At 38.3% G+C, this 26,039-nt stretch overlaps 2 protein-coding genes across 8 annotated transcripts; both read right to left on the bottom strand.

The window, feature by feature from the left end:
- Nucleotides 1-220: 220 nt before the first annotated feature.
- Nucleotides 221-10,226, bottom strand: LOC131298135 (nuclear matrix constituent protein 1-like). Its single transcript, XM_058323444.1, has 8 exons — nt 9,715-10,226; nt 7,607-7,816; nt 5,900-6,153; nt 5,498-5,772; nt 5,293-5,372; nt 2,946-4,915; nt 1,596-1,764; nt 221-735 (listed from the first exon to the last, which is right to left on the bottom strand). The coding sequence occupies exons 1-8, from the start codon at nt 9,925-9,927 to the stop codon at nt 532-534; spliced, it is 3,375 nt and encodes a 1,124-aa protein (XP_058179427.1). The 5' UTR covers nt 9,928-10,226; the 3' UTR covers nt 221-531.
- Nucleotides 10,227-15,773: 5,547 nt separating this feature from the next.
- LOC131298136 (uncharacterized) lies at nt 15,774-22,131 on the bottom strand. 7 transcript variants are annotated; one of them, XM_058323451.1, is made up of 7 exons: nt 21,278-22,131; nt 19,409-19,582; nt 18,501-18,862; nt 17,470-18,214; nt 17,272-17,368; nt 17,135-17,189; nt 15,774-16,156 (listed from the first exon to the last, which is right to left on the bottom strand). In XM_058323451.1, the coding sequence occupies exons 1-7, from the start codon at nt 21,747-21,749 to the stop codon at nt 16,094-16,096; spliced, it is 1,968 nt and encodes a 655-aa protein (XP_058179434.1). In that variant the 5' UTR covers nt 21,750-22,131; the 3' UTR covers nt 15,774-16,093. The 7 variants fall into 7 exon arrangements, with proteins under 7 accessions (XP_058179434.1, XP_058179433.1, XP_058179435.1 ...); XM_058323450.1 differs by having other exon boundaries at nt 15,774-16,369; nt 21,278-22,094; XM_058323452.1 differs by having other exon boundaries at nt 19,409-19,555; nt 21,278-22,094.
- Nucleotides 22,132-26,039: the final 3,908 nt, after the last annotated feature.

The raw sequence follows: 26,039 nt of genomic DNA, 5'->3' as shown, positions 1-26,039 counted from the left end.
CACTATCCAAAAAAAACCAGAGACAGAGAGAGCGATCACACCAAGTCGAATTAACAAATTTTTACCTCTATTTTCCCGTCACTAGCACACATTTGGTTAAAAGAGTTCTGGTACGAGTTCCCTTACTATGAGAACCGCACAAGAGTACGAGTTCCCTTGCAATGAGAATAACACCGCCACAAGATGGAACGTAGTGCACAAATTACAACCCTTGCGGAAATTGAGTTTGACGGACTGCAAACAATCATCCTAATACGAAGAACAGTACAACCATTTGATACAACAAGTTGCGACTGAAAAGCCAATCTGAATTCTCTAGGACTGTTGTGAAACAATAAACAGCCACCGTACCCTAACGAAAAATAAATCCAACAAAAAAAGGGGGGCACAAGATCCAATTCCCTTGAATTGGATCACCGTGGTTATAACTACGTTTTCTGATTAATACACACAGCTACAAATCAAGGATCCCTACCAGTATCTGAAGAATAAAATGCAGCTCAGGGCCAAGGCGCGATGGGGTTTATAAAATCATGTCGTGAGAAATTTCAAAAGCCTCTTTCCGATCGAGACTTCACCAGGATGCTCAAACTCTTCATCGTCCTCCTCCTCATCGTCATCGTTGTCCATGCCATTGGATTCTACCGGCGTACGTTCCGGAGTCCCATTCACCTCTTCTTCACTCAGTACCATATTATCAACTATGCCATCCTCAGCACCTGCTGTGGTTTCAAACTGACAAGGGCACAATAACATATCATGTCAGCTCTTGCTTTATATATATCCAAGAACATGCAACTACACTACCACAGTTCAAACTTCAAATTGTGAATCACTTATTTTATTCCCTTTTTACAATGTTTTGTTTTAGCTCGTATGTGTGTGTGAGCACATGCCAGTGTGCAGGTTTAAGTAATCTTGTACAGTTGTTTGGGTACGGGCACGTGTGCAAGTGAAGTGCGTACCACAAAGATGGCAATAATTTTTCCCTCTAGCCAAATTTTTATGCATCCATTTGTGATAATTTCTGAAATTTAGGTTATCTTTTTGTAGCTGTAGCTGGGTAGACATGGTTGCTGATTTTGGTCATTCTAGATAACATGTTTCTCTGACACTAATACACTTGATATTTATTCTATTATGCTTAAAAGGAAAAAAAAATGGTATATAGAAATATTCTTCTGTTGTGCTTTTGGTTTTATGGTTTGGTTTCCTTATGACAGATCTAAAGAAGGCAGATATGTGGCCCTTGCTGTATCTTTGGCATTGGCAGAACTTGGTTTCAAATGCCGATGAAATTTAACGATCTTTTCTTCCGAGTATTTTTGTTTCCATATTGAAGATAAGATAGCTCATGTATCTGGGCTTTTCCTCCTTTGCAATTGACAAAACTTTGAGCATGTAAGGGAATGTATTACTATATTTGATACAACCTCCCTACTCAGCTTGAAAAAAACATTGATTGCCAAGAGAGCGTGCACCACATTCACATACGAGAGAGAGAGAGAGAGAGAGAGAGAGAGAGAGAGAGAGAGAGAGAGAGAGAGTTTCCATGCAAACAATGAATGCTTCTTATAAACATAAAACATCCTTACCTGCAAGAGGTGTGCACTTCCACCATTTACACTAGCAACCTCTGTCGAAGTTGCAACCACAGCTTTTGAATTGGAAACTTCATCCCCTGCACCTCCGCCATCATCACCATCTCTTTCCTTTCCTTTGCTCAGGTCAGATAACGCTCCATTGGTTGCCACTGCCACCGGACTGAGCCAAAAAATTCTAGTATCAGGATTTAGGACTTACAACAACTTATGTTCATTACTTTGGTAACTTTTGTAAGTCAATTAGTCACTCGTAGACGTATGCTGACTAGTGAGAGTACTTTCTCAATCTGACAGCTCAATTATAAAGCAAGCTATCTTAGACAGCTTACACCTGCAAATCTCCGACAACAGAGCATTATAACACAACAACGGTACAACCTAACTCTTTTTTTTTCCAGAAGATTTCCACATTATACTGCCGTAATGCCCACCCAATCCATAATAAGGGTATCAACCTCCTTCCCGTAGGATTTGAACCCATAATTCACTTAACGAAGGGTAGCTACACAAAAGTTGGTTAACTGCACGGTTATAATTAAATTAATTTTCAAGCCACTAAAAGTCATTATTCTGGTTGCTCACACTAAAGAACAATACCAGGTAGGGATGGCAACCCCACCCGAACCGATGGTTAACTAAACCGATCAAGACGGTATTAAACCAATTAGTCCAAAAAACCGGCTGCCTGCACGGATTTGGTTTCAATTTCATATGATAACCGCACCGTAACTGAAACCAAACCAAACCGCAATGTAATTACAAAAATACCCTAGTATGTATATACATATGTGTCATATAGTTACATTCGAGCCCGTTCCAGAAACCTTCTTATTTTATAAGTACTTATTTTGGAGCTTTGTTTCACAAAATCCAAATAAGCAGCTTATTTTCACATTTTCAAACTCAAAAATAATGTAAATGAAAAATAAATTTTCAATTTTTTTTGCACCGTATTAAAGATCTCAATGAGATCTATCAAACAAGATCCATAGTGATAGAAAAATTATTTGCGTAAGCACATGATTTTTGAGCTTGAAATTACCTTTTTTTAAAATAAGTACTTATTCACCTTTTTGTGGAATACACCTTATTATTAGACAAAAAATAAGTTCTTATTCCGGTTCTGGAACGGGCTATGTGTCTGTGTGTGTGTTATATACATATCTATTTGGTTTTGGTTTTATCAATACCGAACCATTGTCATCCCTAATATCCGGTCCTCAATTTTAAAAGAACATCGATTGAGTCAAAGCAGAAAATGGAGAGTCAGGTTAGGTCCTCCTTTACTTCAAGTTTCGCTAGAATTAGTTCCAGTCAGAGATATCTTTTCTGCACACTTACATTCTGGGCCGCCGGAGATTGTATCGTACTTCACCAGGATTTTGTACCACTTGAGCAACCTTTTGTCTCCTCTTGCGACCACCGCCTGCAGTGACACTACCAGAATGTCCTTCACTGTAATCCTGCTCACTTGCCGTGTTTTGAGAGCTATGAGCACGATTCCGCTTCCGCCTATTTCCAGGTTTTCCTTCCTCGTTCAAAAATGCAGAATTCTCAGCACTACCATTCTGATCTAAGGCATCCCCAAGTACTGACTTGGCTTCTTCAACAACCTCCTTCACCCTAAGCCTACCTCGCCTACCCGGTTTACGCTTTCCCTCTTTGAGATCAGAGTGCTGTGAATTTTCCACAATTTCTTGTGCATTACTGTTGATGTTGCTCTGATCATCACCAGATTGAACCCCCTGACCATCCAAAGAGTTGGTTGCAATCCCAAAGGATTCTGGTTCATTTTCATTGCTCAATAACCGTATTGGCTGTTCCCTCAAACTAATATCAGTAGGTGATTCTATCAGATTTAGAGAACCATTGACTTCACCCTTTTTGCCTGGAGAGAAACTAAATATCTTCGTGGTGCATTTCCGAAGCCAGGACATGGTTCCAGAACCAGAACCAGGGGACATCTCATTGTTTAGCCTCTGATGAGAAGTAACTGCAATACCGTCCTTCAAATAACCATCACTTAGTCTGGGCAAAGAAAGTGGCTCCACATTGTCTATTATAGGTAAAGATTGATGAAGATCAGAAGCTACAAACTCACGAGTAATCTCCCCACAGGTTTGGCAATCCTTGTGTCTCTCAACAAATTCAATGAATCGTTCTCTTTCACGGAAGAATTGTTCCCTCTGGTCCTTCAACTTCCTGCTAAGATGAACAAGGTCGTCAATGTCTTTTCGCATTTCAAGCTGCTGCCCTACGAGATGCTTCTGGTTTGCAGCAGTTTCCTCTTTCTCCTTTTCGATCCTCAGTCTTTCTACTTTCATTTCTTCCATCTCCCTTTGGGCGACTTCCCTCAAGTAATTAATATTGTTCATTTCCCTCTCTCTTTCATCAACAAACGACTTCTCCCTTTCAGCCAGACTGTTCTCCAGCTCCTCCTGCCTCTTCCGCATTTCAGTCTCGAGTTCTCTTTTTTGCAGCTCAAAATCATTAAGCATTTGGGCTTTCTCAATTTGGATTTTCTCATCCATCATTGCTTTCTCATGCTCCATGCTAGCCGCAAACGAGTCTTTAGCCAGTTTGAGAGCTTCCAATTCCCTCTGAACATAGTCCTGTGTAGCCCACTTCTCATTCTCTAACCTCTCCTCTTCTAATCTTTTCGTCTTTTCTATATTTTCCTTTTGTTCAATCACCTCCTCTAGCTCCTTATTAATCCTAGATCTTTTTTCATCCAGCTCTTCCCACTCTTTCTCAAACTTCTCTCTTTCCTGCTTCAATTCCTCACCTTCCTTCAAAAGCAGCTCCCTTTGCTGTCTACACTTATCTATCTCCAGCTTTAGTTCCGACTGAAGGTGCAAATGTTCTGACCTCTCTTCTTCAGTTACTTGAAGGCGTTCCCTCTCTTCCTTGAGCTTCGATTGTTGTTCTTCAATCTCAGCCCTTACCTTCTCAAGCTCTGCCTTGAGATTAAGCATGTTCTCCCTATCAACAAGCATCTCTTTCCTTTCTTTCTCCAACTTTTTCTCATCGATTTTGATGGTCTTCTCCCTTTCCTTCAGAGCTTTTGACCTTGATTCGAAATCCTTTTCTTTCTCCTTGAATTTATCCAGTCTCTTTTCATATGCCTGTTCGCGTTTTGCAACCTTCTCTTCTAGGTGGTTCACTTCAGCTTCTTTCTTCTCCACTTCAACTGCCCTGCTTTTCAAGTCCTCGTCAAAAGCTGTCCTCTTCTGTTCCATTTCCATTTCAAATTCGCGTTTCTTTGAATCAAGGACAGACTTGTGTTCATCAAGAAGTTTCTGAATCTCAACCTGTGGCAATCCCCAAGAGAACACAGTGTCAATATCGTGATTAGAAGTTTGATAGGGAGAAAAGAACTAAAGAATAAAAGGAAGGAGAAACAAATAGTAGAGGAGTCATTGATTTTTTATTTCTTGTGCATGTTCAGGCAGTAAAAGGTTGAAATTCTCTCCTAGACTGCCAAATTAGCAAACAAATAGATTAAGGAAAGATGAAATTGCATGAAGTAAGAACTCAAACCAGGTTCTAAAATTCATAGGGGGTTGAGTTGTACGTGCATCAAGATATGCGCACATAGATGTAGACAGTAAACATCTTCATCACTGCAGCCACTTTAATGTCATCAAAAAATGTATGTTTATACATTGGATCAGTTACAAAAACTTACTCTTTCCCTTGCGTCAAGCTTTTCCTCCAACGCAACTAATTCCTTCTCTTTTACCTCTAAGCTATTTCGCATGGCATTGGCTTCCTGCTTGAAAGTACACAAAATTATCAGCGAAAATGTATCATATATCTGACAAAGTTCAGCAAGAAAAAGATAGGGGAAGGGAAAAGTACAAATAAAACATCAAAAAAAAAAAAAAAGAAACTCGCCTTCTCTTTAACAGCTAGGTTATCAAGCCTCTGGCTTATCTCCTCTTCTTTACTTTTCAAAGTGGAATTAGCTTCATCAATACTCTTCTGTGCCTGTTCAAAGTCATTCTGTTTCTGCTTAAAGATCATGTCCGTTTCATTTGCCCTCTCCTCTCTTTGGTTGAGCAGCCTTCGAACTTCATCAAGCCTCTCTTCTCCCTCTTTTAATTTCTTTTCCCAATCACGCAAGTCTTCTCTCTGTTTAACTAAAGAACTTTCACGAGCCTCGCGCCTGAGGGCAAATAAAAACTTCTCCACTTAAAAACAACAGAAATATTACATAACAACCTATTTATTGTTAATTCAGCAAATGCAAGATTCAGGGAAATGAAGATAAGGGTCATGAGACTTAAGCATACTCTGCATTAAAAGATAGACGTTCCCTTCGAATTGTATTTTCTCTAGCCTCCACCTCATGTGATTTTCTCTCAAGCTCTGAACTCTTTCTGCTCACCTCAGCAAGCTTGGCATCAGCAGCATGCACTTTGGCTTCCACCTCCAAAGATTTCTCTTCAATAGAAGCCATGAGTGCATTAGCTTCAGCCAACTTTGAATCAGCTGTAAACTTGATTTCTGCATATTGTGAATGCATTGCCCTCAAAGACTTCTCTAGCTGCAGCAAACACAACAGCATTAGAAATACTCGTCGACTAAATGAAAATAGAAATCATTCCCGAGCACACCCAGGGCCCATAAAAAGAAGCCTTACGCACAGTCAAGATGCTTAATTATATACTCACCCTCTTTCCCCAAGAGAAACCAACCCAACTGATGCATGACACTACAATCACATTCATATTCACATATCATCCCATTAATGCATGTAAACCAATTAGAACACAAATAGAGAATGTCGAGGGTCATACAAATCTTGTAGCACAACAGACACATGAACCATAAGGACTACTATTATCTGGCTCAAAAAATGATGCATAAGCCCTCAAGTTATTGCATGCCGACTGTTAGGATATTCTTCAACGTCTTTAAGAGTCTGCATAAACTGTCAAAGCGTATAATCTAGTATCATGTCTTTTTCATTAAAAAACAATGAACTATAATCTAGTATCATATGTTTTTCACAAGTTATGAACTATAATCTAAGTGAATTTACGCTCTTCAAGATTGAAAGAGCAAGACCCATATTTGATTCTGTAGAAAATGGGAAGCCCACAATCTCTATCTTCATCAGAGTTAGGACAAAGGGGCGGTAAACAGGAATGCCCATTTAGTTAAATAGTTTCCTCATTATTAGGATACAAAATCCCATAAGTGCACATGTTGCCTCTTTGTCAAATTGGAATCAACCATCCGTGATAATAGAATAAGCACATAAGATAGATGAGCTAAGCCATTCATTTAAAGAGACTAGTTATGTCTGTGACCGAAATAACCCAAATTGATCCAATGTCATCATCTTAGTCTGTTCCTTTCCAGGAGAGCACCACGAGGACAAGGAAGCTAAATCAATAATAGTAATAGCAATAACAATGATACTCGTTTCTCAGTTACTAAATTGTTCACCAACATGAGGTTGTGTGATGATAATCTGTTAACGCTAAGCTTCTACAATGTGGAAAGACGTACACCAAAAAAAAGATCACCATGGCATGGGCGTCTTTTCTTCAACTGTTATCAGTGAATAACTATAATACCAAGCATACACCTTTTTCAATCATCAAACGCCTCCTCTTTCTTTAACCAACTTCAATGGCGATTTGATCATTACGTTCAACTTCGCAATGTCTCTGTTCCATATTGATATGGTTACCATAAACCCAAATGTAATGCCACACAAAGACACCTACAAAACTCATTTTAAACCATGTTTTCAATTAAATAGCTAATCTGTGTATGGTAATCAAATTCAAAACAAGCAAAAACACAGTGCTACATATCTCGAACAGACTAACTAAGGGGCAATTACTCATTGGCAAGTCATAACAATTGATTCTCTAAAACATGCATCACATTCTTACAATCAGCATTAGAACACACACATCCTATAATCAAAAGCATTTCCAAATTCAAAGAGAATGAAATTCAAGAAAGGTAAGTCAAGATCATACATCAAGGGCACATTGCTTCTCTACACCCAAAGCCTTCCTCAAACTCTCTTCTCGCTTCTCAACCTCAGTTAGTGCAATCAAATGTGCCGCTTGTTCTCGTTTAAGTGTGTCTGTTGCATCTTGTAGAGCTTGCTTCATCTCTTCATACTTTGTAGTCCATTCTTTTTTCTCAATCAAAAGCATGCCCATATTGTACTGGTAGTCAAAAAGCTGCCCACAAATCATACAAAACAGGTAAGAATCCCACCCTGTATTAAATTAACACTAAAACAGCCTTCTATTCACTTGTACCCTAAACCAGATAAATAAAAAGGAACTCCAAAGACATGAAACATCAAAATAGTTACAAGAGATCCAAAACAAGAAAGACGCAACAAGCACAAGGGCTCTTGCTATACCGTATAATAAAAGAAAAACCTAAAGCATAATGTACTAAAGATATATGCAACAAGCCAAAGCAGAAAAAATGAACAGCATCAAATCTTAGGTCACATCATGTTCTGCAATAAAAACCATACAAGCTCACCAACCTGGAAAATGGAAATCAACGATATTTGAGCAAAACCAACAAAACTGACAGAGGTAGAAGCTTTCCTTGTTAAGAACTTCCCTTCCAATTCAAAACATGTAGTTAACTTCTCTACGTCATGCCATACGGCACCCTATCGCCTTGAGCAGAATTCCGAGTCTTACCAGTGGATATCTTCTTGATTTAGATGTCTATTATGATCAACGATTTAAATTCTGCAATAAATTACCTATAGTACTAAATTTTCTACAGATTCACATGTGGTCACAAAATCAAAATCCACAAATAAGGGGAAATGAGTTTGGGCATTGGCAAAATTAAAAGTAAAACCTAGAAGTACAAGAAAATGCAAGTGACAAACGGAGTGCCTGCAAGAAAATCTGTAAGATAGTTGCACTGTGTCCAGTTTTGGACTCATCCTTGGTGTTTCCTGGAGAAGTTGGAAGTAAACTCCTCAACTCTTTCTAGTATTGTAACCAAAGGAGATGAACTGCTGAAGTTAAGAGACTATCTTAGGCAGAGGGAAAAAAAGCATTCAAAATGTTATTTTGTAGTATGCCTTTCCAGCTGAATGATTAGGAGTGGAGGACAGGGTAAATCTTCTTAGTTTCTATATTATTGAAAATGTGAGAAGGGGAGGATAATTTGCATGGCTGAGAACACATCCTAGTTTATTTGATGTAAAATCCTCTAGGAAGCTTCGGTTCATCACGTCAATGAGATCCTTCTTTTTCTTTGAGAGGTGATTTTGTCTAGGGCTCTATCCAAGGTTGCATTTGGAGGTGACATGTGGCAAGAGTACCGTTTTGAACATTATTTGGAGGTGGTATATGCATGAGTGTCATTTATTGTGCAAGCAAGACAACTATTCAACCAATCGCCTCAATGCTCGTATGGTGGCCAAAATCATGGATGTATACCCATATCTGGTTGGAGTGGAACTGCCCGAGGAATGTATCACGTTCCCCGCACTCTAGAACAGGGAACCAAAAATGAGTAGAGGAGAAACAAGGCTAATTGTTTCCCCAAGAAGCACCCATAAGAAATGCGTACTTAACGCATAGTTGCTCCTAAATCTCTTGAAAATGCAACCACAGTCACGGGGACTTCATTCTCAAATCGCCAAATCTCTAAATACTCACCTTGCAGACTTCAAAAACCGTAAGCTACTGAGATTTTTCTCCACTCCTCTATTGCATACTCAAACTAAATCAACAATACAATTTCCGAGTTATAGAGTCTACTATAGGTACCCAGAACCTAAAGCCCTAATTTCTACTCCAGCCCAACAGCAACTCAACTACCTTCCCACACTGCAGCCCCTTTTCACACGAGACAATGACCATCTCTACTCGCAAAAATTACTCAACTCAATACAGTAAAGAATCTCATCGATTGTTTCGGGACCCAAGAAGCACAAACAAAGTTTCAAGAACAGTAGCAACCCTAGTTTTCTATTAATCCTAATAATAAATAAGAGCATTGAAAACTCAAATAGTAAATAACAAAGCAAGGACATTTAAAATAACTAACAACTAAACATAACATATAACGTATGAAAGATTTAATATTTCCTCACCTCGTTTTCAAGCTTTGAAATCTTGTCAACCACCGGGGCCGGCGACTCCTCCGTCCCACCGTTTTGGCCCAGAAACCCCACCGGAGGCGGCGGCGTGGAGTCAAGAAAGGCCACGCTTTTGCCCTTAGGGTCCGGACCGGAACCCGAAACGTCATTCTTCTGGGCCGGCGAGAGCGGCCAGCCGGACCAAATTTTCCTCTGCGGCGTAAACATGGCGCGGAATCAAAAACCCTAAATCACAGATCGCGGAGATCCACGGGGCGAACTGAAACGAATTCAAACTCTAGGGCACAATTCGGACCCGGTAAAGAAAAAACCCCTAATTTTTTTCAAGCGAGTTAGTTGAGAAGGAACGAGAAATCGCAGCCGGACGTGAACAGGGTTCCTAAATTCCGGCCAATTGCAGCGGTGAAATCCGTTAACGTCTCGAAACCACTCTCTCTCTCTCTCTCTCTCTACTTTCTCTCACTTCGCTTTTTCGAATACTTGCCTTTCGGTCTATGCGCTGATCGCCCACGTTCCTTCCTTTTTATTTTAGTGGACCCGACAGCAATTCCTTCTCGGTGCTTTACGTTTCTGCCCTTACTTTCCGTTCCATTTTGCCCGTTTGGGGCGTTTAGAGTAGGGTAAAATGGGAATTTAATCGGCTGCCGCCTTTGGACTGAACGTGGGGCTTTCAGAAGCCTCCTCTTTTGAATGACGGAATTGACCTGGGCGTGGAAATTGGAAGTCCAATCTTGTCTGTGTCGCATGTCGAGTAGTTTTTTAGCCATTGAATTGTGTGATTTTTTTATTTTTTAAATTTAACGGCCGAAAATCCTTTTGCACATAGATATAGAGGTTTTCGGCATAAAAAATTCTGTCTCAAAGGCTAGAGGCAGAGGCAGAGGCTTTGTGGGAAGCTGTGGAGGTGGTAAATTTGGGGAAGGAGCAGGGGTGTTTTGGGAAACGGAGCTGGTTTTAGTGTGGCGAGAATATTCCAAGGAATTGAAAAGGCATGTTGTTAGTCTATGTATTATGGGGTTGTAAAATGAGAACTTTTAAAATAAGAGAAGAGAGACATGGGGAATGAGGCTGAATTGTGAAGATAAGCATCTCTTCTTTTGTATAGTTTGTCCCATGTGCTAACTTCACCTGGCCCCCCAACCATCATTGCAGGAGGAATGAATCACCATTCTCTCTTTTGCGTTGGGAAAGAGTAAATAAACGTGAGGTGTGAGGTGTGACAGATCCATTTGGTTGCCTTTCTTCTTGCCATGTTATGTGTAAAGGGTCTCAAATATGATAATCCAATGTTTGGATCGGTTTGGATACACCTCAACTAATTTCGGGGTTTTGAAAATAATAATCGGACATACCTTCAACGGCCCCTAATATTTGAAATGTTTGGCCTTCGTAAAATTCAAATTTGCAACTTCTTTAGAGCAAGATGTAAAGGGTCTAACCCCAAGGGGATAACCAGGTGGTCTTGACCTGGAATTTATGTATTTGTTTCATCTTAAGGTCTCAGGTTCGATTCTCTAATTGTCAACAACTCTTGAGGCCACCTCACTCCATGGAAGGGTTTATAGGGATTAGTCTAAGGTGCACGCAAATTAATCCGAGACAACCTGCATTATCAAAAAAAAAGAAGATGTAAAGGGTCTCAATTAGTAATTGAAGCACTTTAATCAGGTTAATTGATGTTACTTTAGGTAGTCACCCCTACAGCATCTCCGCTTCTTACTCTTTTATTGACTCAAATTCAAAATTTGAGTAAAAATCTTTAGAAGGCTCATCTATTTCTTACTCAAACCTATATCAAATATGAGTTTTACTCAAATTTAAACCCAAATTGAGTTAGACACAAACCCTTACTCAAATTTTTAAGGCAAATTTTCCACCCTTATATTTACAAGACTTTTATTAATAAAGTTTTTACTCATATTTTGTGTTTGGTTTGAGTTTGACCATTGGGGCACACAATACCAAATGAAACTTTTATTCATTTTTTTTAAACTCATATCTGAGTGAAAATTTGAATAAGGGGTGGAGATGCTCTTACACAATTTGAGTTTTTTTAGTTATTCTCGATATTAGACTTGGTTTAATTTGTTTGACTCTCACGTAATTAATGTAATATTTTCTTTAACATACATATAATTGATGTAGTTTCTTAGTACTATAATTATCACGATATACAAACGTAATTCTTTTTTTACTTGGCAAAAAAAAATTGCTTTTACCAAAGTAATTATTCAATGCTCTCAGATTGCTTTTTTTTACATAGTACTTCCTACCAATATTAAATGTGCAATTTTGAGAATAAAACATGACAAAGACTCATCTTCCCAAAAAGTTGGGAGATAAGTTTTGCTGTCTCGGAGCATCTCCAACCCACTCTTCTAATATTTTCATAAAATATGATTTTTGTTGATCTGTGTAGCATTTTGAGGACTCATTTTTGTAGTATTTAAAATTCTCACTCCAACCCACTCCTCAAGCTTTATTAGATTTTTAGTTTTTTAAAAATTTTATTGTCCTACCCTTGAATGGATCAAACCTCAAAAACATTACCTTCAAAAATATAAATACCATACACATATATACAATCACTTTATATGCTAGGATTGACGTCCAAAAAAGACTTTTTCTATTTTCCAAACACTGTACACACACATATATTCATCGCAAGTCTAAAATCACCTAGAGGATCATGAATAATAATAAAAAAAAATCTAGAATAGCAAAGAAAAAAATGATAAAGCAATAGCCAGGTGGAGCATGGATTTATTAATGTATGATATGAGAAAAGAGATTTGGAACAGAATATCTCGTGGATTCTGTTTTCAACGGCTCCAAAAACCCACGGAAACGATGATACAGTATAACGTTAATTCAAATTAATGGAGGGACCCATTATTTGATGGAGTAATAAGTGATTTTCGAGAGATTATTCCATGCCTCTGGGGTATGGTCATGTGGTGCCCCAGGACTTTCTGCACCACACATTTCAGTGGCCCACACATATTTGTGTTGTATAAAGAGCCCCGGGGCACCACGTGGCTATGCCCTTGGGGCATGGTATAATTTTTCGTGATTTTCCAATCACCATATTTGAAGATATAGATGTATGTCTTTTGATAATAAAAAAAAAAAGAAAAGAAAAAGAGTCTAGGAACACACATTTTAAATCACAACTCCGGACATCCATATATATTTAATGGTTCTGGACAATTGACATATACACACATCTAACAATTTCATATACAATTGTGTCCGAAATTACGTTTTAAATGTGTGTTTATTATAGAGGGTGTTTGGCTACCTCCTTTTCACGTTTTTCCTTTTCTCTTTTCTACATTGTAGCTGTTTCGCAGCTCGAAGCCAAAACATGATTTTCTCAAAATAAGTTCTCAATTTATGGGTTTATATATAGAAGAGAAGTAAGAAGTAGGGGGAGAGGAGGTTTTTGACTTCTCATTTTCCATTTTTTTCATTTTGGTTAACAAATAGGCCTACAAAATGTATTATGCACATATCTCTCAAACACTCAATCACATTCCAAAAATATTCTGACCAAAATTCGAAAAGTCAATAACCAAAATGCAAAAAGCCAAAAACTATGGTAACCAAACAAACCCATAGTATTGCTCTTTGATGGTACATACTAGGTTGGAGCAACCTTTTTCAACTTTACCCTTCAGAAAACTTGAAAAATGGTACTCCATTGATGGGTGGGGTTGGTCCATGTGTCACAATCATGCTCTAGCAATGTTTGTATGATTCTTTGGGAGAATCTAAAATATTGATCTTAAACCTATCAAGCTAGCCCACGTTTTTCACTTGCACTGAAAAAATTGGAAGTATAATGTCCAAACTTTTTAGTACTAGTTGCCGCAGCTCATTTGTTTTGGGAGTTTGAACCCAGACTCCTTGTTCGAGACTCCTGTTTCGAGTGTCATGAGAAAATAACTTTTTTCCTGTTTTTATTAGCTCGTTTAGTTGAGTTATATTTTTAAGAGAGAGTTCTGAAAACACAAGATTGTCTGCAACATGTCAACATGGTGCATGCTCAAATTTTGCGGAGTCCAAATATTCCAAATCTTAAGGTTACTGGAGGGTTTGTTTGGTCGTTAATTTTAGGATCCCGAAATTAGTCGAGGTGCGCTCAATCTAGACATCTTGCTGTTATAAAAAAAATAGTGTCGGTATAGCACCGTTTTATTGGTCATTAGGTTGATTACTAAAAATTGTCGGTATAGCACCGTTTTATTAGTCATTAGGTTGATTACTAATAATGTTTAATTACCAACAGAGAAATGCCACATTGAAATGTTTTTGCATATTGTTATGTTTGTAGCATGACTCATTGTTATGTTTGTAGCATGACTCTTTCTTTAAATTGAACAAATATGTGGTGTTTTTGTTTTAATATTTGTGAACTGGATTAAATTAACATGCTCAAATATGTATGATCCTGCGAGACATACAATGTCACAAGAGCTAATATTTTTAGTCTAACAAACGAACCTAGTGGCAAAGCCATGAATTTTATTCAGAGGAGGCACCTCTTTACAATCAACTAATGATCATTCTTGCAGTTCCGCAATTGATTGTTTGACTTTTATTTTGAAAAGCTAGAAAATAAGTTGGATGGACTAAACATGTCAAACAAAGTACTAGCAATTTGCTATTTGCCTATGTTTTTTTTTTTTTTTGATCTGCTGCTATTTGCCTATGTGAAACAAGCATTTAATTCATTAAGGGATTCATTTATTTGGTTGGAAACACGCAACGATAAACCCTATGCCCAAAATTTTGAATTTCTATAATATTTTTTGAGCAAGTGTACCCAAAAAAAAAAGGTGCATGGGATAAAATTTCAGGGGGCACATGACCCCCTGGGCCTATGCTGTCTTCGCCCCTGAACAGACCCAATATGTGTCCATTTGCCTTTCTATATTTGTCTTTTGACGAAATTTCGGTCTAAAGATTCTATTACTATTTGCCTATTATAGAGATATTCTCGTGTATCATGTGTACTAAAAAAGAGAGGGTCCATGACCCAAAGCCAGTTATTCAAGAGGGATTGGTTCAATGGAGGAAACTCAATGTCTCGTGAGACGAGACTCAGATCGAGTTCTCCTACTAACTTATTGGGGCTAAACATACTCCTAATATCACTCACACGCAATAGAACTTTAGCTTCGGTTTTGAGGTAGGTATGGTGAAATACCGTATAGATAGTGGTGTGATGTGATAAGACAATACGTCATGGCAGAGAGATCCAAACGAAGCCCAAAGATGCATGGGTAAGATGACCTAAAGCCAACCTCCCCTGGTTAATCTTTTTCCAAAGGGCCATCTCATCATTCACATTCAAAGTCCCCATATAAAACACAAAACTGTGTTTGGATCTGAGATTTATAGTGGGGAAAAAAAGTAGAAAGGGGCTTGTAAAGCCATCTTTCTCTCTTTCCTCTGTTTTTCTTTTCCCTCTCCACAAATCTTAGATCCATTCGGTGATTGTTAGAAATCCGGTCTTGAAAATAATGGAAGTGATGGGATCGTTTCTTCAAAATCTGAAAACGAAAGAAACCATTTAGTCGCATTAGGAGAATGCTGTCCTAGTGACGATATTTGCCCCCACCAGAAGATGTATACTGAGTTACAGCAAATCTGTCTTCAAGATAAAACGAATCCGAACTCTAGGTTTTTTCTGTCTGTGTTTGGCCAAGTTCTAGGAGAGATTCTTGTGTGCTCCACAAACAATGCTCCTCCCTCTAACAAAACTGTGTGAGCCGGGAGGTCCAGACACTTGGAAATGGAACTCAAAAACTTGTGTGAGAGGAGGAGCATTTTTTTCACTAACTAGATGTCCAGACCAACTTACATACAACAATTCTGAGCCCTAAAGTTAGCGACTGGACAAACCCTTCAGGCCTTCAGTGAATAATTTTCCATCGACTCAAACCAGAATTAGGTATGAGTTTCTCAGCTCAAAAAATGCATCCTCAAAAAAATAAAAATAAAGATGCCAATCATTCATGATATCCAAACTAAGAACTCATGAACCATAGGAAATTGTCGCTTCAATTCAATAAATCCGTTGTCTCACACCCATAAGGGTTAAAAACAGGCTCATCACAACATTGAAAACGCACCCACCCGGAGAGGCGTGAAAATCGCTCTCTTCACTGAGTCAGGTTAAGAACAAAAATCATAAATCACTGATAATCGGCTGAGGCAAATAGCGTTATTCCAGATGGCCCAAAGAAGGAAAACAGTGAGCTTGCCGTCAGTATATTTCATCATACCATGCTCTCATCTCCCAATGCGAATTTGGTTCAAGCACAAACACAAAATTTGAGAAACCTCCATGACTGCTTACTGAACTCTATACCCACAAGTGTTCCCTCCGGTATTCTCGAACAATGACGGGAACACTAGTTGGCGGAACCTGAATGAACCACAAAAACAAGACACACATATCAAGTTGATAAGCAAATACATAACGACCATGTGTGACTAGCGATACCATTAGGTGGGGCAATTTAAACTGGGATAGTAATCCCAAATGACTTATCCCAAGGAGGGCATTTTGGATCTAAAAGAGTTGCGCCGGGAGAAGAGACAACCTGGTCCTGTGACAGCTGTGTACAAATGAGGTAACCTGGAACAGGAAGTGAACTTGAAAGAAGATATAAAAAAAAAAAAAACAAGTCCACAAGAAGTATAGCGCGCAGAACCCACTTAACCCAGTATAATAATACAAACATCAACCCTTCACCCTCCCCTTCCCCAAATAAGTAGGAAAGAAAACAATACAGGAGAGAATTCTTCTCCCTCCATAAAAGAGCACCACATATACATAACCAGTGATAAATTGAGTCTTTTATTCCCCCAATGTGTTTGTGTCAATTACATATGACAAGAATGTGGTTATATATGTGTCCAACCCCTCTAATTTGTTACAGTAATTAAAGAAGAAGAGCTCATGCTTAATAGCAAAAAGAAGTTCTAGTTTCTCTCCCGCGGATGGAAGGTAGAAATCCCCATGTTCCCTACGACCCCTTCACACATCCCAAATGTACATCAACTTATAATGAATATAAAGATCAAGATACATATCCCTAGATAGGGAGATCCAAGGCCGAGACACACCCAATCTGATACTCCTCCTTGATTCCATATCAACGGACCAACATAATTTAGGTTACGGCAGATCTTTGTTCTTAATACCCTTATATCAATTTCCCAATGACAATCTTTAACAGGAACACAAGCTACAGTTACAAGGTTCTAGGCTAGGTGGGACCACAAACCACTCCATACAATTCAATGCTTTCATGCATTCTTGTTGGTCAAATCTGATAAAATAAAACTTAACACAAAAAATTATTAAGCAACAGCCACTTTGAAAACCAGTCACACTTACCATGCCATAATCAGAGATAATCATTGAGACATAATCTGAAGGAGTTGCGTCATAACTGTCATGATGAAAAGACAAAATGTGAGACTGCCTTTATCTGTTGCTGCATATTAGTATATTAATTGTACTATACTGCTTACATCAGATTAAGAAGCTGTAGATTTTCACTATTAGCCCAATCATCCAAATAGTTTATTTCCTTTCTACCACGAACCTTTGAAAGGGTATCTGGATTGCCTGCAACAAACAAACAGAATCGTTTTAAGGATGAGAAAACAACGCATAAGTAGTAACATGAGGAAATTTTCCTCACCATCAACTAATGAAAGAATTCATACCAAGTTCATTAGAGCAAATTGAATCGAGTTGCACCCTCTCATGAAATTTATATGCTTCACAACATACCAAGACCGGAACATGGAATTCGTGAGCAACCATAGCAACACATGCAGTTCCAACCCTTGAATATACTGTTCCGTTGGACAAAATTGATGAAGCCCCCAAAAAAACTCGAGTGACTTCATGCATCATAAAAGAAACAGCATTTATATGAGTATATGTGCAGCTAAGGCCCTTTCCTATCAACCGACGAAGTAATAGTTGCCCTTCAAGCTTTGGACGCGAATCAACAATCACAATTCTGAACTGTTTACCAAGCTCGTGGGCATGCAATAGTATCATTTCAACAGCTGAGGATGAGCCATATGTGAGAAGAACATCCCCATCTCTGATTTTCGTTACTGCATGCCTGACTATCACCCTATCTGCCAGTATTATTTTCTCACTTATAAAACGATCGATATCCGACACGAGACTTGATTTTGCTTCAGATTCAGAAAGACTCAAAGGTAACTTGACAATTCTAGTCTTAAGAAACCTAATAGCATTTCCCATGCTGATTGAAAGGGGCCTGCATTCAATGAGAAATGAAATGTAACAGTTAATCTTTGCAGTCAAGTCTCTAACAAGAGCCTTTTCAGGTGGCGTTGAGTAGTCTTTAATCGACTCTTGAAATGCTTGAAGCATTGCAATACAACGAGCATTGCCCCCAGATATGTCTCCAGCTAAATACCTTAAACCAACCTGATAACAAATTAATAGTCATAGTCAGAATGACGCATGTAAAAATACACAAATTTATTCACAGTTCCTAATCTAGATCTAAGGTCCTAAGCTTCATACACTAATTGGTCATTGAAAGAACCCTCAGTTCCAAATCCGGTTCAAGATGGAATAAACTCGTTGATGATATTTTGGAAGCCAAACAATGCACAATTTGAACAATAAGTGATTGTGATTTAAGTATTCAGTCACCATAAAGCTTCAGTAGATATATGTGATGGTAAACAATATTACTGCTATGAAATACCTTATAAACGGCAGGATGGAGTGGATCAAGTTGAAAGAACTTTGATTCCAGCTCAGGGAGCCTTGTCCCGTGTTCGTATTGAGGTAAATGCCTAAACAGTTCAACTCTGTTTCTAACTTCAGTTTGTTTTACAACTGCCCGTTTTTTGGCTTTCTCAACGCGGGTCTTATCATCAAATTGCATGCGTGGCTGGGGAACATCTTTCTTCCTGTCTTTGTCTAGTGGACGATCACCACCTTTTTTCTCAGGAGCTGCAACAGAGGAAACATCACTCTTTTGCGGAGCTTTTGCAGCTTTAGCTGGTTTTACATTTACGGAGGTCACTGCTCCAGAAGCAGCCACAGGTGCCTTACTTCCTTCACCTGGACAAACATATTTTTCCAAATCAAACATGACAAAGGGTTAATACAATTCATCAAATGGTGATATAGGTGCTATATTAAGTGAAGACGACAGATAATGACAGTTGTATCCAAAGTGCTACAGGAAACTTGGTTTATCCGAATTCAAGCACGTCTGAAAGTATGTTTAGATTCTTTAGAACCTAAACATGGTAAAAGACTAAATGCTCATTTGTCATCCCACTGACAGCATCTCGGGAATCAAAAATTTTCTGCTACTTTCTCATTCTGGCCCTAGTTAGTAAGTCATACCCAGACTATCCGTTCTTAAAGTTATTGAGGAGACATATGGGGATCATAGTGGGAAGGAAGGGAGTTCCGGTTTCTGCTACTTTCCCTTTTGGGACCCTGCGGTAGATCAGACCAAAAATATAAATTGTCTCAACGACTTGAGGAACTTGAAAGAAATCTCAATATTCAAATGAAGGCTAAAGTATGGAAGCAGAAAAACAATACAAAAGGCTGAAAATCTGAATAATTATGTAGAACAAAAGAAAACAAAGGCACCTTTCGCAGCAGCTTTTGCAGCTCTCTGAGCCTCTTGAAGGGCACGTCTTTCAGCCTTGGAGGGTTTTTCTTTCAGAGGCTTTGAAGTAGCAGATCCTTCATTTTGCATTTCAAGTGATGGTCCTCCATCTTTTTCTGCAAATGAAGCTTTCGAATCTTTTTTGTCAGGGAAAGCTGCATTCAATCGGAAAAGATCAAATCAAGACTACAAAATTTGAATAAAGCTACTCTCAGCGAAAGAACAAAGTTCAGTATGAGTTTCTTTAGTTGAAAATAGGTATTTTGACTTCTTTTAGGTTTTCACTGTCACTTCTCTGCTTTGAGACAAATCATATATTTAATAGACTCTGAAGCATGAGAACCAAAGAAAACTCTACTATGAGTCCGATGTGTTATCAATTATCAGTGTCCCAAATCCTAAAGAGTAGGTAACAAGTAGATTGGATATTAGATATCAAGGGATTCCTTTTTGTGGATTGAGATTCAATGTGATGACTAGTCAACTTCCCGTATTGTTAGGTCGTTCTTAGCAGTTCCCCTACTGTTTTTTATGATTACGTCATCCTTAAGCCCACAATAAGAAACACAGTGCTTACATTTTGGGAGTGTCTGCAGGTTCTATTACCGTTCCTTCATATCTCTCATTTATAACAAACTCCTCAAGGCTCGAATGAATCAAACCATTTCAATTGACAATGTCATGTCTTCATAAACAGATGAGGATATCCCATACTTCTGTTTTACAGATAACATAATGGGAGATTCAAGACTCCATCTTTTAGCTTCTTTCTTCTAGCAAAACAAAAAAAGCCCGTGCTGAGTTGGGAGGTGGAGAACAAGAAGGGAAAAAAGCAGCATACATAATATGGACCATTCTCATTCTTCATAAAACTAGTGGTAGAATCAGACGATAAATCAATGCTCCAGTATCTACATTCCATCATAAGAATCATCTCCTTCAACAAGTCCAAAACTAGAAAGGTTGGTCTCCATTCAAGTGTTAGCCATTTCCTTCATAGTATCAATAACAACAGTCACTCTTAAAAATAATATCCAGCATATGCACAACACGACAAGTACCCACACACCATATACATACATACAACCCATCAATGCAGATACAAATGGGTCTAACACGTTAATCTACAACTGCATGAGGGTCAGAGATAAATTATCTGTTCGCAGATCATTTAGAAGTCAGGGGTGCCAACTAATGTGACTTTCTGTGTGTGAGGACTGCAACCTTAGATCCAATTTTGACGGAGATAATTGAACGAAGAAAGGATTTAAAACGGCAAACAGACATTCTATTTGCTGCTTCAAGGAAGAGACTGTGGAACACTTGCTCCATCCTCGTGAGTTGGCTCGAGAACTTTGGAATCTCTCTTTAAACATGTTCTGGGTCCTTTCGGTATGCCTTGCTTATGTTAGCCAGTAGTTAGAAAGCTGAGGTCATGGATGGAAGCGGAAAAGGAAGAAACTGCCTTGGTTTCTAGCCCCTTTCTATATCATAAGTTGCATATTCTTTAGGAATCCAATTCAGCTATCCAAAGATTTAACTCAAAATTACCGTTCTGAATTTTCTGCATTGGTTTTACATGGCTTTTCATTTTTGGTGCATAAGATTTATCTCAAAATTCTCTTTTCGTCTAGGAGATCTTATTTCTAACCTAAATTTCATTGTTCACCTCTTTTGATTAGACACTGTATTTTGGCTTAGTCACATAATCCTTGCCCTGTGCTCGCGTATTGTGACTTGGGTCTTTTGACTCTTTTCTGTGGTATTTCGTATAAATGCATGCTTACTCATCAAAATACTTACACACATAAATACATAAACATAAATGCAAGTGAGAAGCAGTTTCTCACCAGAAACACCAGGAGGCATATTGACCACCGACACCGTGGTCAAACTACTCGCCGGTAAATTACTCTGTTTTCCCGCCGCAAACTTGATCCCACCGCTAGGCAGAGAGGAAGCAAATTTACCGCTATTACTCCGGTGAGCCCGGCCCGGCGAGGAGGCTCTGTCTTCCGAAAACTCCCCGAACGACGCCGTGGGCGAGGCGAATTCCGACCGATTGTAGCTCCCGACGGGGACCGACTCGCCCGCGGCTGAGGGCCGACGGAATGGGGAGAGGGGAAACGCAGGGAACTGGACCGGACGGGGAGGCGGGATCATGACAGGAGAGAGGGAGTTACCGGAGGGGGAGAGGTCGGTGACCTGAGGACGAGAGGAGGGGGACGGCCCGAGCGGGCTGCTGGGCCCGGCCGGGGCGAAGAACCCCACGTGGCGGACTTTTGGGTCGATCACGGTACGGGGCGCACGGCGGTGGTCCATTGGGGACTCGGTGAGTCAGGGGGGGTGGTGGGAGTTTCGTTAGGGTTTTGAGGTCTGGTGGGTGTGATCCATGGGGGAAGGGTGTGTTTGGTTAGGAAGGAAAATTGTGGTGGTGTTTTTTGGGGTTTTTTTTTTTTTTGAGAGGGGGGAAATTATGGAGGGAATCTAGGGTTTGATGATTTGGAACTGAGAGGATTGTACTTTCAGGTGGATGGGTTTTAGGGAGGAGAGAGAGAGAGAGAGAGAGAGAGTGTGCGTGTGTCTGTGTGTGGAATTGAATGAAGAACCAATTGCTGCGCAGCCAAAGTTCCCCTACTATTTGGCTACCAATTTTGGTTCTTGCTTGCTACACATTCGGCACTTTATTAGGAGTATCTATTATGTTCTTTTGATGTCAATTACGTGTACTTATTGCACAAGTAATCATTTCATTTGTGAAAAGGTTACAACATCACACATGTAGAATAGTTGTTTCACATGCACGAGGACAAAAAAAAAGAAGAAGATGGCGTCAACGATAAAATCAAGTGTTAAGAAAAATATCAATCTTGATTGAGTGCGCTGCGGAAAACCCCAATCAAGTATTTTTATTTTGGTTGATTGTCGCTTGTGAATTATTGACAACAACCATGTACTACGAAAATATGTCCGATTTGATTTGTTGAAATAAGGAGTTTTCATCATTGATATAATTATTTGCATAGTGAATTGTATGGGATGAATAAAAATGGTGCTAATAATTGTGTGAACAATGATGAAAACAATAATTCAAACAGATACATTTTCTTCCGAATTAAGTATTGAAAAGTGAAATTATACAACTAGTTTTGATTTCTACCCTCCCACCACCACCACCAACCTCACACCCTTCTTTTCCCAACAAGTTAGTAAACAGTTTCTATACATAAACACATCAGGGACTCTTAAATAAATGGCTCAAATCATTGCGTAAGGTCCCATTTTAATTATTTGTACCGTATGAGGAGCACATGAGAGGATCTTGTTTCTTGTGGCTGTATATTAATTATCTAAAAATGCGTTGAGATGCACCGTATATATTTATGCTTTGAAACTAGCTAGCAATCAACTCGTGCTATACACAGGTAAAAAGATTGTTAATTGCGTAAGTAAATTAAAGGCATCACCTGAATGACGAAACAATATGGGTTTACTGCAGTGAGAAGTTATTTAGCATATGAACTATATATTCTCTCTCAGTGCTAATCCAGTCAAATAAACAGCCTCAATCGATTTAGCTTAATTTTCAGAAATAAAATAAAATAAAAGAGAAGAAAATGAAAATGAAAATGCCAGGGATGAAAGAGGCTCTTACTGAACAGCTAAACCCACAAACTTTATGCTTCAGAAAGATGAATATAATTTGCCTTCAAACAACCTACAGATTGTAAAGTTACAAGTTGCAACTTTCTTCTTTTAATTTATATTCTTTTTCTATTTCTCGTTTCTTTGTAAAATCAGAAAAGTGATGGAATTAGGAAAATAAACCTTTTGTCCCCCAGGGCATGATTAAAAAAAGGCCCCTACTTCCTTTTTTTTTTCTTTTTTTTTTTGAAGAAGTCCAAGCCAAACCCTTGAATATCGAACTTGCGATGCGAGCTAGCCCAATTGATTTGGTTAATGGCTAAGTTCACCTAGGGTCGAAGGTTCAATTTTTGTCCACCACTAATATATTTGGAAGGGTACATGTCCGTCAATTTAGCGATCATTTTCAACCGTCTAATTATAACACATATTTGCACAAAACAAATCATGGCCGGGGAGTTTTTTTTTTTAATTTTTAAAGGGAAAATCAATGGAAGTTTAAAGAAGAGGAAAACAAGTATTCACAAAACAGCCGGATCAAAAAAAAAAAAAAGTATTCACAAAACAGCAACACGTCTCGTTAATATTTTACTACCGATAGCAGTGGACCATTCTGAAATTCGAATAGGTTAACCATGTTTTCAATGAAGTTCCCCAACGTTTTCCACTACATGATAGGAGTGCTCTAGTTACCAAACAAAATGCCCGGAATAAGGCCATCCACACAGTGGTATAATAAAAAATTCAATTGTTTTTAAAATTAACAATGTTAGTGCAAAAGATGACTTACAATAGTATAAGGTTCCGTTCCAGAACACCTTCTTAAAAAATAAATACTTATTTCACATTTTCAAACTAAAAACTAATGTAAATGAAAATTAATTTTTTGATTTTTTTTGCACCGTATAAAAGATCTCGATAAGATCTATCGAACAAGATCCATATTGGTAGGAAAATTCTTGACGTAAACACATTATTTTTGAGCTTGAAATTGCCTTCTTAAAAAATACTCCGTAAGTACTTATATTGAGTTCTGGAATGGAGCCTAATTAAACTTAGCAACATCTTTAGAAATAATCAAATTTTGTACTTTGGATAACCAAAATTAGCAACCTTTTTCAATAATCAAAATTTGTGGACCTCACACCACATAAGTTAACTAGTTCCAAACTTTAAAAGATGGCTTACAATAGTACTTATGTTTCAACTGGTATTTTCTTCTTCTATTCTTCGCCTACACTATATCTTTTTCACTTTACTCACAAACTATTTCTCTTTAACTCCCTCAAAAAATGAAAATTATATCTCTCGATTATCTACAATTTAACCCATCGTCGCCGAATTAAGGTATTTCACTCTTCTTTCCCGTTTGTATTTTTTCCCTCAAAAAAAATTCATAATAGAAGGAAATAAAGTCAACCATTTTTGCCCAAAATTAAGAGAAAGAATCGACATATTTTTATCCAAAAAAACATAAATGGAGGGAAGTGAATGGCGGAAAACAAAGGGGGAGAGAGAGAGAAAATGAAATTGTAGTGGACCCTTATTTTGGTTATGGACTAGAAATGATCATTGTGAAGCTCAACATTGTTAAGCTTAACAACCTCTTAAGTGAATAATCAAAAGCTGATGTGTCAACTTTTGGTTATCTTTTTGTTATTATACCACTGTGGATGGCCTAAGTATCGTATCCTACCAATTGGGGGAAAAAAAAGAAGTACATGTATCATAACATAATTACTAGGGAGTGAATTATGGGGGTGAATTTTAGGGAGTGTGAATTCTTAAGAGAAGTGTGAATTTTGGGTGTGTAAAAATGACAAGGGCAAAAGAGTAAAAGCATCTTTAAAAAGAGTTTTGACAGAATAGCATTGACAAAAAAGAGTTGACACGGAACCCAGCCAAAAAAATAGGACCGGCTTGTCATTTCCCGTTGCTAAATATAGGTCCATTTTTGTTAAAAGAAATTCTCTTGGGAAAATGACGGCATAGGATATATTTTGATAATTAATACCCGTTATGGACAAGCTAAGAATATTTGTTAATGCTGAAAATGTCCTTGACGAGTATTAATTATCAAAACACGTCATTGGCCGTCATTTTCCCAATTCTCTTTCATAATTTGGCCCATTCCAAATGGGAGGCTTGTAAAGGCCCATTGGGTCTTAAGCCATTTGGGCTCGTCATTTTGCTGATTATTGTCATGGTCTGGATGCATGCGGGAACTTTATCTCCTATTTTGAGGAGTCGAGATATACATGTCTAGTCACGATATGTAAACAAGTGTGAAATATATACAATATAATTAATTTTATATATTACTCTAGTCACCATTAATGATCAGATGGGGTGATATATCTTAGGAAACTCAATATCCATATATTCAATATTAATCTGCTTAAACAAGGGGCTCTTAAGATAAATTAAAGACGCTTCATAATTACCATTGATCCTTATTTTTCTTGTTTTGGCATGGTTTTCTTGGACCCTTTCTCTCTCTTTTCTTATTCTATTTTTTTCCTTCTTGTACATATAGTGCACTGTACGCACGTAACGTAGGTTTTGCATGCTCTGAATAACAAGTCAAAAAAATTATATAATCTCAAATTAACCGTAAAACTCGGCACCGAAAGAAGAATTGCGATAATAACACACTTCAGCGCTCTGATAAGAGGCACAAGTCATCGATTTCCTTTTCAACGCCGGAACTTTATGTTCCTAATGGCTATAGCATTACTATTTTCAACATTTATGGCAACTTTTCTCTTAATTTCACCAAGGGTAAATAATGAGTTGTACTTCCGCGAAGGACCTTGAAACATGATGAGGGGTAACATTTTGTTACTGTATAAGCAATTGCTAACATTTTCTCTTAATCTCGTTTTTCTTTTTTAGAATTTTTGAATTGTTCGGTTCGACCGTCCGGTGGCCGAAGACGGCCTGACGCGACCGTCCTTACGATTTCAG

The sequence above is a fragment of the Rhododendron vialii genome, chromosome 8a (genome assembly GCF_030253575.1).
Source record: "Rhododendron vialii isolate Sample 1 chromosome 8a, ASM3025357v1".
NCBI lineage: Eukaryota > Viridiplantae > Streptophyta > Magnoliopsida > Ericales > Ericaceae > Rhododendron > Rhododendron vialii.
Note: the sequence above shows the minus strand (reverse complement) of the source record. Positions and strands in the feature narration are given on the sequence as shown.